At 74.4% G+C, this 14,687-nt stretch overlaps 1 protein-coding gene across 1 annotated transcript in view; it reads right to left on the bottom strand.

Annotated features, from left to right (window-relative positions):
- Positions 1-11,558: 11,558 nt before the first annotated feature.
- DNAI1 (dynein axonemal intermediate chain 1) overlaps positions 11,559-14,687 on the bottom strand; it is a 47,131-nt gene continuing 44,002 nt past the window's right edge. Inside the window, exons 9-10 of the mRNA XM_048503286.1 lie at positions 13,696-13,830; positions 11,559-11,774 (exon numbers count right to left, since the gene is read on the bottom strand). Of these exons, the coding sequence (XP_048359243.1) occupies positions 11,559-11,774; positions 13,696-13,830 (351 nt within the window). The remainder of the gene's footprint in view (positions 11,775-13,695; positions 13,831-14,687) is intronic.

The raw sequence follows: 14,687 nt of genomic DNA, 5'->3' as shown, positions 1-14,687 counted from the left end.
GGGGGGGGGGGGGGTGGGGGGGGGGGGGGGTGGGGGGGGGGGGGGGTGGGGGGGGGGGGGGGTGGGGGGGGGGGGGGGTGGGGGGGGGGGGGGGTGGGGGGGGGGGGGGGTGGGGGGGGGGGGGGGTGGGGGGGGGGGGGGGTGGGGGGGGGGGGGGGTGGGGGGGGGGGGGGGTGGGGGGGGGGGGGGGTGGGGGGGGGGGGGGGTGGGGGGGGGGGGGGGTGGGGGGGGGGGGGGGTGGGGGGGGGGGGGGGTGGGGGGGGGGGGGGGTGGGGGGGGGGGGGGGTGGGGGGGGGGGGGGGTGGGGGGGGGGGGGGGTGGGGGGGGGGGGGGGTGGGGGGGGGGGGGGGTGGGGGGGGGGGGGGGTGGGGGGGGGGGGGGGTGGGGGGGGGGGGGGGTGGGGGGGGGGGGGGGTGGGGGGGGGGGGGGGTGGGGGGGGGGGGGGGTGGGGGGGGGGGGGGGTGGGGGGGGGGGGGGGTGGGGGGGGGGGGGGGTGGGGGGGGGGGGGGGTGGGGGGGGGGGGGGGTGGGGGGGGGGGGGGGTGGGGGGGGGGGGGGGTGGGGGGGGGGGGGGGTGGGGGGGGGGGGGGGTGGGGGGGGGGGGGGGTGGGGGGGGGGGGGGGTGGGGGGGGGGGGGGGTGGGGGGGGGGGGGGGTGGGGGGGGGGGGGGGTGGGGGGGGGGGGGGGTGGGGGGGGGGGGGGGTGGGGGGGGGGGGGGGTGGGGGGGGGGGGGGGTGGGGGGGGGGGGGGGTGGGGGGGGGGGGGGGTGGGGGGGGGGGGGGGTGGGGGGGGGGGGGGGTGGGGGGGGGGGGGGGTGGGGGGGGGGGGGGGTGGGGGGGGGGGGGGGTGGGGGGGGGGGGGGGTGGGGGGGGGGGGGGGTGGGGGGGGGGGGGGGTGGGGGGGGGGGGGGGTGGGGGGGGGGGGGGGTGGGGGGGGGGGGGGGTGGGGGGGGGGGGGGGTGGGGGGGGGGGGGGGTGGGGGGGGGGGGGGGTGGGGGGGGGGGGGGGTGGGGGGGGGGGGGGGTGGGGGGGGGGGGGGGTGGGGGGGGGGGGGGGTGGGGGGGGGGGGGGGTGGGGGGGGGGGGGGGTGGGGGGGGGGGGGGGTGGGGGGGGGGGGGGGTGGGGGGGGGGGGGGGTGGGGGGGGGGGGGGGTGGGGGGGGGGGGGGGTGGGGGGGGGGGGGGGTGGGGGGGGGGGGGGGTGGGGGGGGGGGGGGGTGGGGGGGGGGGGGGGTGGGGGGGGGGGGGGGTGGGGGGGGGGGGGGGTGGGGGGGGGGGGGGGTGGGGGGGGGGGGGGGTGGGGGGGGGGGGGGGTGGGGGGGGGGGGGGGTGGGGGGGGGGGGGGGTGGGGGGGGGGGGGGGTGGGGGGGGGGGGGGGTGGGGGGGGGGGGGGGTGGGGGGGGGGGGGGGTGGGGGGGGGGGGGGGTGGGGGGGGGGGGGGGTGGGGGGGGGGGGGGGTGGGGGGGGGGGGGGGTGGGGGGGGGGGGGGGTGGGGGGGGGGGGGGGTGGGGGGGGGGGGGGGTGGGGGGGGGGGGGGGTGGGGGGGGGGGGGGGTGGGGGGGGGGGGGGGTGGGGGGGGGGGGGGGTGGGGGGGGGGGGGGGTGGGGGGGGGGGGGGGTGGGGGGGGGGGGGGGTGGGGGGGGGGGGGGGTGGGGGGGGGGGGGGGTGGGGGGGGGGGGGGGTGGGGGGGGGGGGGGGTGGGGGGGGGGGGGGGTGGGGGGGGGGGGGGGTGGGGGGGGGGGGGGGTGGGGGGGGGGGGGGGTGGGGGGGGGGGGGGGTGGGGGGGGGGGGGGGTGGGGGGGGGGGGGGGTGGGGGGGGGGGGGGGTGGGGGGGGGGGGGGGTGGGGGGGGGGGGGGGTGGGGGGGGGGGGGGGTGGGGGGGGGGGGGGGTGGGGGGGGGGGGGGGTGGGGGGGGGGGGGGGTGGGGGGGGGGGGGGGTGGGGGGGGGGGGGGGTGGGGGGGGGGGGGGGTGGGGGGGGGGGGGGGTGGGGGGGGGGGGGGGTGGGGGGGGGGGGGGGTGGGGGGGGGGGGGGGTGGGGGGGGGGGGGGGTGGGGGGGGGGGGGGGTGGGGGGGGGGGGGGGTGGGGGGGGGGGGGGGTGGGGGGGGGGGGGGGTGGGGGGGGGGGGGGGTGGGGGGGGGGGGGGGTGGGGGGGGGGGGGGGTGGGGGGGGGGGGGGGTGGGGGGGGGGGGGGGTGGGGGGGGGGGGGGGTGGGGGGGGGGGGGGGTGGGGGGGGGGGGGGGTGGGGGGGGGGGGGGGTGGGGGGGGGGGGGGGTGGGGGGGGGGGGGGGTGGGGGGGGGGGGGGGTGGGGGGGGGGGGGGGTGGGGGGGGGGGGGGGTGGGGGGGGGGGGGGGTGGGGGGGGGGGGGGGTGGGGGGGGGGGGGGGTGGGGGGGGGGGGGGGTGGGGGGGGGGGGGGGTGGGGGGGGGGGGGGGTGGGGGGGGGGGGGGGTGGGGGGGGGGGGGGGTGGGGGGGGGGGGGGGTGGGGGGGGGGGGGGGTGGGGGGGGGGGGGGGTGGGGGGGGGGGGGGGTGGGGGGGGGGGGGGGTGGGGGGGGGGGGGGGTGGGGGGGGGGGGGGGTGGGGGGGGGGGGGGGTGGGGGGGGGGGGGGGTGGGGGGGGGGGGGGGTGGGGGGGGGGGGGGGTGGGGGGGGGGGGGGGTGGGGGGGGGGGGGGGTGGGGGGGGGGGGGGGTGGGGGGGGGGGGGGGTGGGGGGGGGGGGGGGTGGGGGGGGGGGGGGGTGGGGGGGGGGGGGGGTGGGGGGGGGGGGGGGTGGGGGGGGGGGGGGGTGGGGGGGGGGGGGGGTGGGGGGGGGGGGGGGTGGGGGGGGGGGGGGGTGGGGGGGGGGGGGGGTGGGGGGGGGGGGGGGTGGGGGGGGGGGGGGGTGGGGGGGGGGGGGGGTGGGGGGGGGGGGGGGTGGGGGGGGGGGGGGGTGGGGGGGGGGGGGGGTGGGGGGGGGGGGGGGTGGGGGGGGGGGGGGGTGGGGGGGGGGGGGGGTGGGGGGGGGGGGGGGTGGGGGGGGGGGGGGGTGGGGGGGGGGGGGGGTGGGGGGGGGGGGGGGTGGGGGGGGGGGGGGGTGGGGGGGGGGGGGGGTGGGGGGGGGGGGGGGTGGGGGGGGGGGGGGGTGGGGGGGGGGGGGGGTGGGGGGGGGGGGGGGTGGGGGGGGGGGGGGGTGGGGGGGGGGGGGGGTGGGGGGGGGGGGGGGTGGGGGGGGGGGGGGGTGGGGGGGGGGGGGGGTGGGGGGGGGGGGGGGTGGGGGGGGGGGGGGGTGGGGGGGGGGGGGGGTGGGGGGGGGGGGGGGTGGGGGGGGGGGGGGGTGGGGGGGGGGGGGGGTGGGGGGGGGGGGGGGTGGGGGGGGGGGGGGGTGGGGGGGGGGGGGGGTGGGGGGGGGGGGGGGTGGGGGGGGGGGGGGGTGGGGGGGGGGGGGGGTGGGGGGGGGGGGGGGTGGGGGGGGGGGGGGGTGGGGGGGGGGGGGGGTGGGGGGGGGGGGGGGTGGGGGGGGGGGGGGGTGGGGGGGGGGGGGGGTGGGGGGGGGGGGGGGTGGGGGGGGGGGGGGGTGGGGGGGGGGGGGGGTGGGGGGGGGGGGGGGTGGGGGGGGGGGGGGGTGGGGGGGGGGGGGGGTGGGGGGGGGGGGGGGTGGGGGGGGGGGGGGGTGGGGGGGGGGGGGGGTGGGGGGGGGGGGGGGTGGGGGGGGGGGGGGGTGGGGGGGGGGGGGGGTGGGGGGGGGGGGGGGTGGGGGGGGGGGGGGGTGGGGGGGGGGGGGGGTGGGGGGGGGGGGGGGTGGGGGGGGGGGGGGGTGGGGGGGGGGGGGGGTGGGGGGGGGGGGGGGTGGGGGGGGGGGGGGGTGGGGGGGGGGGGGGGTGGGGGGGGGGGGGGGTGGGGGGGGGGGGGGGTGGGGGGGGGGGGGGGTGGGGGGGGGGGGGGGTGGGGGGGGGGGGGGGTGGGGGGGGGGGGGGGTGGGGGGGGGGGGGGGTGGGGGGGGGGGGGGGTGGGGGGGGGGGGGGGTGGGGGGGGGGGGGGGTGGGGGGGGGGGGGGGTGGGGGGGGGGGGGGGTGGGGGGGGGGGGGGGTGGGGGGGGGGGGGGGTGGGGGGGGGGGGGGGTGGGGGGGGGGGGGGGTGGGGGGGGGGGGGGGTGGGGGGGGGGGGGGGTGGGGGGGGGGGGGGGTGGGGGGGGGGGGGGGTGGGGGGGGGGGGGGGTGGGGGGGGGGGGGGGTGGGGGGGGGGGGGGGTGGGGGGGGGGGGGGGTGGGGGGGGGGGGGGGTGGGGGGGGGGGGGGGTGGGGGGGGGGGGGGGTGGGGGGGGGGGGGGGTGGGGGGGGGGGGGGGTGGGGGGGGGGGGGGGTGGGGGGGGGGGGGGGTGGGGGGGGGGGGGGGTGGGGGGGGGGGGGGGTGGGGGGGGGGGGGGGTGGGGGGGGGGGGGGGTGGGGGGGGGGGGGGGTGGGGGGGGGGGGGGGTGGGGGGGGGGGGGGGTGGGGGGGGGGGGGGGTGGGGGGGGGGGGGGGTGGGGGGGGGGGGGGGTGGGGGGGGGGGGGGGTGGGGGGGGGGGGGGGTGGGGGGGGGGGGGGGTGGGGGGGGGGGGGGGTGGGGGGGGGGGGGGGTGGGGGGGGGGGGGGGTGGGGGGGGGGGGGGGTGGGGGGGGGGGGGGGTGGGGGGGGGGGGGGGTGGGGGGGGGGGGGGGTGGGGGGGGGGGGGGGTGGGGGGGGGGGGGGGTGGGGGGGGGGGGGGGTGGGGGGGGGGGGGGGTGGGGGGGGGGGGGGGTGGGGGGGGGGGGGGGTGGGGGGGGGGGGGGGTGGGGGGGGGGGGGGGTGGGGGGGGGGGGGGGTGGGGGGGGGGGGGGGTGGGGGGGGGGGGGGGTGGGGGGGGGGGGGGGTGGGGGGGGGGGGGGGTGGGGGGGGGGGGGGGTGGGGGGGGGGGGGGGTGGGGGGGGGGGGGGGTGGGGGGGGGGGGGGGTGGGGGGGGGGGGGGGTGGGGGGGGGGGGGGGTGGGGGGGGGGGGGGGTGGGGGGGGGGGGGGGTGGGGGGGGGGGGGGGTGGGGGGGGGGGGGGGTGGGGGGGGGGGGGGGTGGGGGGGGGGGGGGGTGGGGGGGGGGGGGGGTGGGGGGGGGGGGGGGTGGGGGGGGGGGGGGGTGGGGGGGGGGGGGGGTGGGGGGGGGGGGGGGTGGGGGGGGGGGGGGGTGGGGGGGGGGGGGGGTGGGGGGGGGGGGGGGTGGGGGGGGGGGGGGGTGGGGGGGGGGGGGGGTGGGGGGGGGGGGGGGTGGGGGGGGGGGGGGGTGGGGGGGGGGGGGGGTGGGGGGGGGGGGGGGTGGGGGGGGGGGGGGGTGGGGGGGGGGGGGGGTGGGGGGGGGGGGGGGTGGGGGGGGGGGGGGGTGGGGGGGGGGGGGGGTGGGGGGGGGGGGGGGTGGGGGGGGGGGGGGGTGGGGGGGGGGGGGGGTGGGGGGGGGGGGGGGTGGGGGGGGGGGGGGGTGGGGGGGGGGGGGGGTGGGGGGGGGGGGGGGTGGGGGGGGGGGGGGGTGGGGGGGGGGGGGGGTGGGGGGGGGGGGGGGTGGGGGGGGGGGGGGGTGGGGGGGGGGGGGGGTGGGGGGGGGGGGGGGTGGGGGGGGGGGGGGGTGGGGGGGGGGGGGGGTGGGGGGGGGGGGGGGTGGGGGGGGGGGGGGGTGGGGGGGGGGGGGGGTGGGGGGGGGGGGGGGTGGGGGGGGGGGGGGGTGGGGGGGGGGGGGGGTGGGGGGGGGGGGGGGTGGGGGGGGGGGGGGGTGGGGGGGGGGGGGGGTGGGGGGGGGGGGGGGTGGGGGGGGGGGGGGGTGGGGGGGGGGGGGGGTGGGGGGGGGGGGGGGTGGGGGGGGGGGGGGGTGGGGGGGGGGGGGGGTGGGGGGGGGGGGGGGTGGGGGGGGGGGGGGGTGGGGGGGGGGGGGGGTGGGGGGGGGGGGGGGTGGGGGGGGGGGGGGGTGGGGGGGGGGGGGGGTGGGGGGGGGGGGGGGTGGGGGGGGGGGGGGGTGGGGGGGGGGGGGGGTGGGGGGGGGGGGGGGTGGGGGGGGGGGGGGGTGGGGGGGGGGGGGGGTGGGGGGGGGGGGGGGTGGGGGGGGGGGGGGGTGGGGGGGGGGGGGGGTGGGGGGGGGGGGGGGTGGGGGGGGGGGGGGGTGGGGGGGGGGGGGGGTGGGGGGGGGGGGGGGTGGGGGGGGGGGGGGGTGGGGGGGGGGGGGGGTGGGGGGGGGGGGGGGTGGGGGGGGGGGGGGGTGGGGGGGGGGGGGGGTGGGGGGGGGGGGGGGTGGGGGGGGGGGGGGGTGGGGGGGGGGGGGGGTGGGGGGGGGGGGGGGTGGGGGGGGGGGGGGGTGGGGGGGGGGGGGGGTGGGGGGGGGGGGGGGTGGGGGGGGGGGGGGGTGGGGGGGGGGGGGGGTGGGGGGGGGGGGGGGTGGGGGGGGGGGGGGGTGGGGGGGGGGGGGGGTGGGGGGGGGGGGGGGTGGGGGGGGGGGGGGGTGGGGGGGGGGGGGGGTGGGGGGGGGGGGGGGTGGGGGGGGGGGGGGGTGGGGGGGGGGGGGGGTGGGGGGGGGGGGGGGTGGGGGGGGGGGGGGGTGGGGGGGGGGGGGGGTGGGGGGGGGGGGGGGTGGGGGGGGGGGGGGGTGGGGGGGGGGGGGGGTGGGGGGGGGGGGGGGTGGGGGGGGGGGGGGGTGGGGGGGGGGGGGGGTGGGGGGGGGGGGGGGTGGGGGGGGGGGGGGGTGGGGGGGGGGGGGGGTGGGGGGGGGGGGGGGTGGGGGGGGGGGGGGGTGGGGGGGGGGGGGGGTGGGGGGGGGGGGGGGTGGGGGGGGGGGGGGGTGGGGGGGGGGGGGGGTGGGGGGGGGGGGGGGTGGGGGGGGGGGGGGGTGGGGGGGGGGGGGGGTGGGGGGGGGGGGGGGTGGGGGGGGGGGGGGGTGGGGGGGGGGGGGGGTGGGGGGGGGGGGGGGTGGGGGGGGGGGGGGGTGGGGGGGGGGGGGGGTGGGGGGGGGGGGGGGTGGGGGGGGGGGGGGGTGGGGGGGGGGGGGGGTGGGGGGGGGGGGGGGTGGGGGGGGGGGGGGGTGGGGGGGGGGGGGGGTGGGGGGGGGGGGGGGTGGGGGGGGGGGGGGGTGGGGGGGGGGGGGGGTGGGGGGGGGGGGGGGTGGGGGGGGGGGGGGGTGGGGGGGGGGGGGGGTGGGGGGGGGGGGGGGTGGGGGGGGGGGGGGGTGGGGGGGGGGGGGGGTGGGGGGGGGGGGGGGTGGGGGGGGGGGGGGGTGGGGGGGGGGGGGGGTGGGGGGGGGGGGGGGTGGGGGGGGGGGGGGGTGGGGGGGGGGGGGGGTGGGGGGGGGGGGGGGTGGGGGGGGGGGGGGGTGGGGGGGGGGGGGGGTGGGGGGGGGGGGGGGTGGGGGGGGGGGGGGGTGGGGGGGGGGGGGGGTGGGGGGGGGGGGGGGTGGGGGGGGGGGGGGGTGGGGGGGGGGGGGGGTGGGGGGGGGGGGGGGTGGGGGGGGGGGGGGGTGGGGGGGGGGGGGGGTGGGGGGGGGGGGGGGTGGGGGGGGGGGGGGGTGGGGGGGGGGGGGGGTGGGGGGGGGGGGGGGTGGGGGGGGGGGGGGGTGGGGGGGGGGGGGGGTGGGGGGGGGGGGGGGTGGGGGGGGGGGGGGGTGGGGGGGGGGGGGGGTGGGGGGGGGGGGGGGTGGGGGGGGGGGGGGGTGGGGGGGGGGGGGGGTGGGGGGGGGGGGGGGTGGGGGGGGGGGGGGGTGGGGGGGGGGGGGGGTGGGGGGGGGGGGGGGTGGGGGGGGGGGGGGGTGGGGGGGGGGGGGGGTGGGGGGGGGGGGGGGTGGGGGGGGGGGGGGGTGGGGGGGGGGGGGGGTGGGGGGGGGGGGGGGTGGGGGGGGGGGGGGGTGGGGGGGGGGGGGGGTGGGGGGGGGGGGGGGTGGGGGGGGGGGGGGGTGGGGGGGGGGGGGGGTGGGGGGGGGGGGGGGTGGGGGGGGGGGGGGGTGGGGGGGGGGGGGGGTGGGGGGGGGGGGGGGTGGGGGGGGGGGGGGGTGGGGGGGGGGGGGGGTGGGGGGGGGGGGGGGTGGGGGGGGGGGGGGGTGGGGGGGGGGGGGGGTGGGGGGGGGGGGGGGTGGGGGGGGGGGGGGGTGGGGGGGGGGGGGGGTGGGGGGGGGGGGGGGTGGGGGGGGGGGGGGGTGGGGGGGGGGGGGGGTGGGGGGGGGGGGGGGTGGGGGGGGGGGGGGGTGGGGGGGGGGGGGGGTGGGGGGGGGGGGGGGTGGGGGGGGGGGGGGGGGGGGGGGGGGGGGGGTGGGGGGGGGGGGGGGTGGGGGGGGGGAGGAAAGCCAGGAATCAGATGCTAGAAGATCAGAAGCCGAGACTTGGTCAAGTTATATGCCAGGAATGGAGCTCCCAAGGTGGTCCCAGCATGGCTAATTGGCAGGGGCTGATGGGAATTGTAGTCCGTGAACATCTGGAGAGCAGCAGATTGCAGACCCCTTCCAGGCAAACTCTGCTGTCCAACATCCTGGCTCTGCCCAGTGGTCGGGAATATATGATGGGCTCAAAGGGGCCCGTTCTGGTTTGGGAAATGCTTAGTCTAAGACAGTGATGGCGAACCTTTTCGAGACCGAGTGCCCAGATTGCACCCCAAAACCACTTATTTATCGCAAAGTGCCAACACGGCAATTTAACCTGAATACTGAGGTTTTAGTTTAGAAAAAACGGTTGGCTCCGAGGCGTGCGTTACTCGGGAGTAAGCTTGGTGGTAGTCGATGGCTTTGCTTTGAAGCAACCCCACAACTCTTCCAACGGGTGAATCACGACCCTAAGAGGGTTTACTCAGAAGCAAGCCCCATTGCCAGCAACCGAGCTTACTCCCAGGTAAAAGATTGCGCTTTAGTTCTTCGCATGAAAATCAGTGGGGTTTAACAGCGCTTAACAGGGTTACCTATACTGCTTCCGCAAAACTAGGTCTTAGGTTTAATGCTAATAATCGAGCCCAGCGGCCCAGGCCAGCCTAGATGTGTGTGTGTGTGGGGGGTGGTATTCTGTTTGCATGTGCCCACAGAGCGGGCTCTGAGTGCCACCTCTGGCACCCGTGCCATAGGTTTGCCACCACTGGTCTAAGCTCATAGACATTCACATGAGGACTTTGTGTTGCCTGCACATTTAGACTAGAGTGGATGTATTGTCGAAGGCGTTCATGGCTGGAATCACTAGTGTGTTGTGGGTTTTGCGGGTTGTATGGTCGCGTTCCAGTAGCATTTTCTCCTGACATTTCGCAGGCGACACACGGCCATACGACCTGGAAAACCACCCGGACAACCCACAATGCACCAGAGAGGATATTTACTAATCTGCAAGCAACGCTGTCTTCATGTGAATGTCTACGAATTTACACTGAGCGTTTTGCCGCTGTGTGAGAAGAAAGCATGTAATCTAATTTAGGTGTACTTCAAGCCTTCGAAGAGCACGACAGGAACGCTCATACTCGCAACCTGCCATCTTGAGGGGTGCGCTCAAGCGATTTTTCTTATACGCTGCATTCATGTGAAGTAGATTTTTCATATTTTTATTGAAGTCTAAATGTAGTTGTTTTCTTTTCTGAATTGTAGCCAGCGTGAGACTGTTTGGTTGTATTTTCCCATGGGGACTGTGAGGCGCAGTCAGTGCTAAGTTGCATTGCAGTATGAGGGAAATCCTTGGGTTTTTTATTTTATTATATCATATTAAGAACATAAGAACATAAGAACAAGCCTGCTGGATCAGACCAGAGTCCATCTAGTCCAGCTCTCTGCTACTCGCAGTGGCCCACCAGGTGCCTTTGGGAGCTCACATGCAGGATGTCAAAGCAACGGCCTTCTGCGGCTGTTGCTCCCGATCACCTGGTCTGCTAAGAACATAAGAACAAGCCAGCTGGATCAGACCAGAGTCCATCTAGTCCAGCTCTCTGCTACTCGCAGTGGCCCACCAGGTGCCTTTGGGAGCTCACATGCAGGAGGTGAAAGCAATGGCCTTCTGCTGCTGCTGCTCCTGAGCACCTGGTCTGCTAAGGCATTTGCAATCTCCTATCAAGGAGGACCAAGATTGGTAGCCACAGATCGACTTCTCCATAAATCTGTCCGAGCCCCTTTTAAAGCTATCCAGGTTAGTGGCCATCACCACCTCCTGTGGCAGCATCTTCCAAACACCAATCACATGTTGCGTGAAGAAGTGTTTCCTTTTATTAGTCCTAATTCTTCCCCCCAGCATTTTCAATGGATGCCCCCTGGTTCTAGTATTGTGGGAAAGAGAGAAAAATGTCTCTCTGTCAACATTTTCTACTCCATGGACTCCATATTGATACCCTATCTTTTCTGGGCTCAGGGCAGCTTGCATACAAGGTTAAAACAGTGCAAGTACAATATAAAACTTAACCCTAAAAATCTAATATTCACTGTATGGTGATCTATTGGGCATCTAAGGACCGCAAGCCTATAATCTAGTTCAGTGATGGTGAACCTTTTTGAGACCAAGTGCCCAAACTGCAACCCAAAACCCACTTATTTATCGCAAAATGCCAACACGGCAATTTAACTTGAATACTGAGGTATTAGTTTGGAAAAAACGATTGGCTCCGAGCCGTGCATTACTCAGGAGTAAGCTTGGTGGTAGTCGGTGGCTTTGCTTTGAAGCAACCGTGCATCTCTTCCAACAGGTGAATCACGACCCTAGGAGGGTTTACTCAGAAGCAAGCCCCATTGCCAGCAACTGAGCTTACTCCCAGGTAAAGGATTGCACTTTTGTTCTTGGCATGAAAATCAGTGGGGTTTAACAGTGCTTAACAGGGTTACCTACACTGCTTCCCCAAAACTTGGTCTTACGTTTAATGCTAATAATCCCCAGTGGCCCAGGCCAGCCTAGGTGGGGGGGGGGCACTCTGTTTGCATGTGCCCACAGAGAGGGCTCTGAGTGCCACCTCTGGCACCCGTGCCATAGGTTCGCCACCACTGATCTAGTTCATCTCCCATGATGACATAATCCCTTGCTTAAATTATAATAATAATAATAAGCCTTTATTTGGCATAACAATAATCATAACACAATAAAAAACCTGAGATAAAAGGTACACAAATACAAAGGTTTAAGATAGAATATAAATGATTGATTGCGCATCACCTCCAGTAAAAACCGTGCTACCAATTCACAAGTTTCATTGTCAGAATTGTCCAGAAGGAAAGGGAGTCTACCTGATTCTCCCATTTCACTAGGTATCCTAGAAAGAATATTGGAATATTTTGATCTGATATTAGCCAATTTAGGGCAGCAAAGCAGTTGATGTGCCAATGTTTCAATTTGTTGTTCACCACAAGAGCATACCCTATTTGCTCATTTTCCAAGTTGTTAAATCTACCACGCAATAAAGCGGAGGGGAAAACATTGAACCTTGCTTAAATTGTGTGTGCGGGTAGGGGGGGGGTGACAGGTCAACAATGCGCAACTTGGAGATTACTTGTGCTACCTGAAATGTCTGATAAAGCTGTATGGAGGGAACTGAAATGCGTTTATCCAGTATTCTATTCCCCTTTCAGTCATTCTCGGCAATGCATCCAGTCGCATTTCCTTGTTTTCCTCTACCGCTGTTGAATTCCATCACCAGGGGAACGCTCCCCCAGGACTACTCCGGCCTCCTGAAACAGGATGCTGTTCTTCCAAGTACCCCTCACACAGGCAGATTTGAGCCCATGCTGTGCTCCGGCATCTCTGGAATCAACAGCAGAGAGCCCTCCAGAGGCAAAAACACACGGCGGGCGGGCATCGGCCATCGGAGCGCTGATTTCAGGCTCGCTCTGGGAATTAACGCAGCATGCAGAGGCAGCTACGACAAAGCCTCCCCGCACCCCCACCCCCGCCGCCTTCCTCCTAATGATCTGCTTGTGGTGGCCTCATATTTCTAAGCCAATGATGCTCCTGCTGACACGAGGCCCAATCCTGACAAGCCAGAAGCCTCCCCACAGCCAAGCCCTACTGAGTTTCCCACCCAGCAGGCGTACGGTAAAAGAGCTGCAAAACAGGCCGTTTTATCTGCGCATGGGAAAGGCCACGGCCGCAGGGGTGGGTACTATCAGGCCCGGCTCCTGCCCAGCCTGGCATCACAGGGCCGGCACCAAGTTCACACCTGCACTTGCTGCTATCTGTCTGTTTCAATCGCTGTGCTCTTAACTAGTGAAATATGCCTCCCTCAGTCCTCCCTTCCCCGGGGCAGGATTGCGACTATTGCTTGGAGCAGCAGTGGCGTAGGAGGTTAAGAGCTCGTGTATCTAATCTGGAGGAACCGGGTTTGATTCCCCGCTCTGCCACCTGAGCTGTGGAGGCTGATCTGGGGAATTCAGATTAGCCTGGGCACTCCCACACACGCCAGCTGGGTGACCTTGGGCTAGTCACAGCTTCTCAGAACTCTCTCAGCCCCACCTTCCTCACAGGGTGTTTGTTGTGAGGGGGGAAAGCCCCTTTGAGTCTCCTACAAGATAGAAAGGGGGGATATAAATCCAAACTCTTCTTCTCTTCTTCTTCTTCTTGAATCCCAGAACACATAAGAATATTGGCCTAAAAGCTGCACTTTTCCCATGCATCCTATTGTGGGAACAGATGAGATGGGGGAGCTGGGGAAAAGCGGGAAACTTGGAGATATAAGAACATAAGAACATAAGAACAAGCTAGCTGGATCAGACCAGAGTCCATCTAGTCCACCTCTCTGCTACTCGCAGGGGCCCACCAGGTGCCTTTGGGAGCTCACGTGCAGGAGGTGAAAGCAATGGCCTTCTGCTGCTGCTGCTGCTGCTCGCGAGCACCTGGTCTGCTAAGGCATTTGCAATCTCAGATCAAGGAGGATCAAGATTGGTAGCCATAGCTCGACTTCTCCTCCATAAATCTGTCCAAGCCCCTTTTAAAGCTATCCAGGTTAGTGTGGCCATCACCACCTCCTGTGGCAGCATATTCCAAACACCAATCACACGTTGCGTGAAGAAGTGTTTCCTTTTATTAGTCCTAATTCTTCCCCCCAGCATTTTCAATGAATGCCAATATATGCCAGCTGCAGGAGCCAGAGCCCCAGTTCTGGCTTTTTGCAGCTAAGGTCCTCATACAGTTCAATAAAGTCCTTGAACCTTTCTCGAGTCTCAATTATTGACTGAGTCACAGACCCTTACAGGTACCCACTCCCCACACACACACTCAGTTGCCCACAATCAACAGTAATTTAGTCAGCAGTATCAATCCACCCCCCTCCCTCCCACTTTAAAATCAGTCAAGTGTAGGTTTAAATTGCACACAGGGAGTAAAACTTGTTTTCTGCAGCTCCAGAGACTGGGACCAGGAGTGATGGGTTCAAGGTGCAGGAAAAGAGATCCCACCTAAACATCAGGAAGAACTTCCTGACAGTCAGGGCTGTTCGACAGTGGCGTGCACTACCTCAGAGTGTGGTGGGGTCTCCTTCATTGAAGGTTTTCAAAGAGAGGCTGGACGGCCATCTGTCGGGAGTGCTCTGATTGTGTGTTCCTGTATTACAGGGGGTTGGACTGGATGTCCCTTGGGGGGTCTCTTCCAGCTCTACGATTCTATGATTCTATACAGTATACAGAATAGGTGTCAAACTCGCAGTCCTCCAGATGTTATGGACTACAGTTCCCATCATGGTGGCAGGAGATGATGGGAACTGTAGTCCATAACATCTGGAGGGCCTTTGACACCTGTGGTATATGGGAACAGTACCTGAGATTCCAGAGAAGTCAATTTCCGGCCCCTCGTCTTGTCTTCTTTCTTGGCAACTGGAGCCTTCTGTTTTTCTTTCTCCTTTGACTTCTCCAGCTTCTGGAGTTCCTCCATGTAGGCATCGTAGATTTTCCACTGAGAAGGACAGGAAGCAAATGGTTTTAGGCCCAACCTCATCATGGAATGAAGGGTTTCAAAATGCCAACTTGTACGTTTGGGCAACCTTTCGCGGCAAGCATATTTAAAGCCTCTCCACTCAATCTTCTGCCGAAAAGCCAGGAAGGATGGACATAAGGAAAGTGCGGAAGACGGTGGCACAAAACACAACTTTTGTCAGTCTGGGTGCCCTGTAAGAAGTCTCAAGGGGACTCACAAACTCCTTTCCCTTCCTCTCCCCACAACAGACACCTTGTGAGATAGGTGGGGCTGAGAGAGGTCAGAGAGAACTGGGACTGACCCAAGGTCACCTAGCAAGTTTCAAGTGGAGGAGTGGGGAATCAAACCCGGTTCTCCGGATTAGAGTCCACCTGCTCTTAACCACTACTACACGGTGCTGGCTCTCCACATTGGCCTAGAGGAGGAACAGGAGAGGTCATGCTTTGCGCAAGGAGCGCAAAGCTGCCCCCTCAGTGTGAAAATAGCTCAGCACAAGGGACCTCAACACACTGACCAAGAGACTCCCAGTCCCAAACGACCCCACCAAATGGCTGCAAAAGAGAAAGAACAGAAAAGAAGGGAGGGAGGGAGGGGAGGGGAGGGGAGGGGAGGGAGGGGAGGAAGGGAGGGGGGGAGGAAGGGAGGGAGGGAGGGAGGGAGGACAGGAGGGAGGACAGGAGGGAGGGAGGAGGAAGGAAGGAAGAGAGGGAGGGAGGGAGGGAGGAGGAAGGGAGGGAGGGAGGAAAGAAGGAAGGGAGCGAGGGAGGGAGGGAGGGATGGAGGGATGGAGGGAAGGAAGGAAGGATATGAAGCAGGCGAAGGAATCTAACGAAATC

This window comes from Sphaerodactylus townsendi, linkage group LG07, assembly GCF_021028975.2.
Source record: "Sphaerodactylus townsendi isolate TG3544 linkage group LG07, MPM_Stown_v2.3, whole genome shotgun sequence".
Classification (NCBI taxonomy): domain Eukaryota; kingdom Metazoa; phylum Chordata; class Lepidosauria; order Squamata; family Sphaerodactylidae; genus Sphaerodactylus; species Sphaerodactylus townsendi.
Note: the sequence above shows the minus strand (reverse complement) of the source record. Positions and strands in the feature narration are given on the sequence as shown.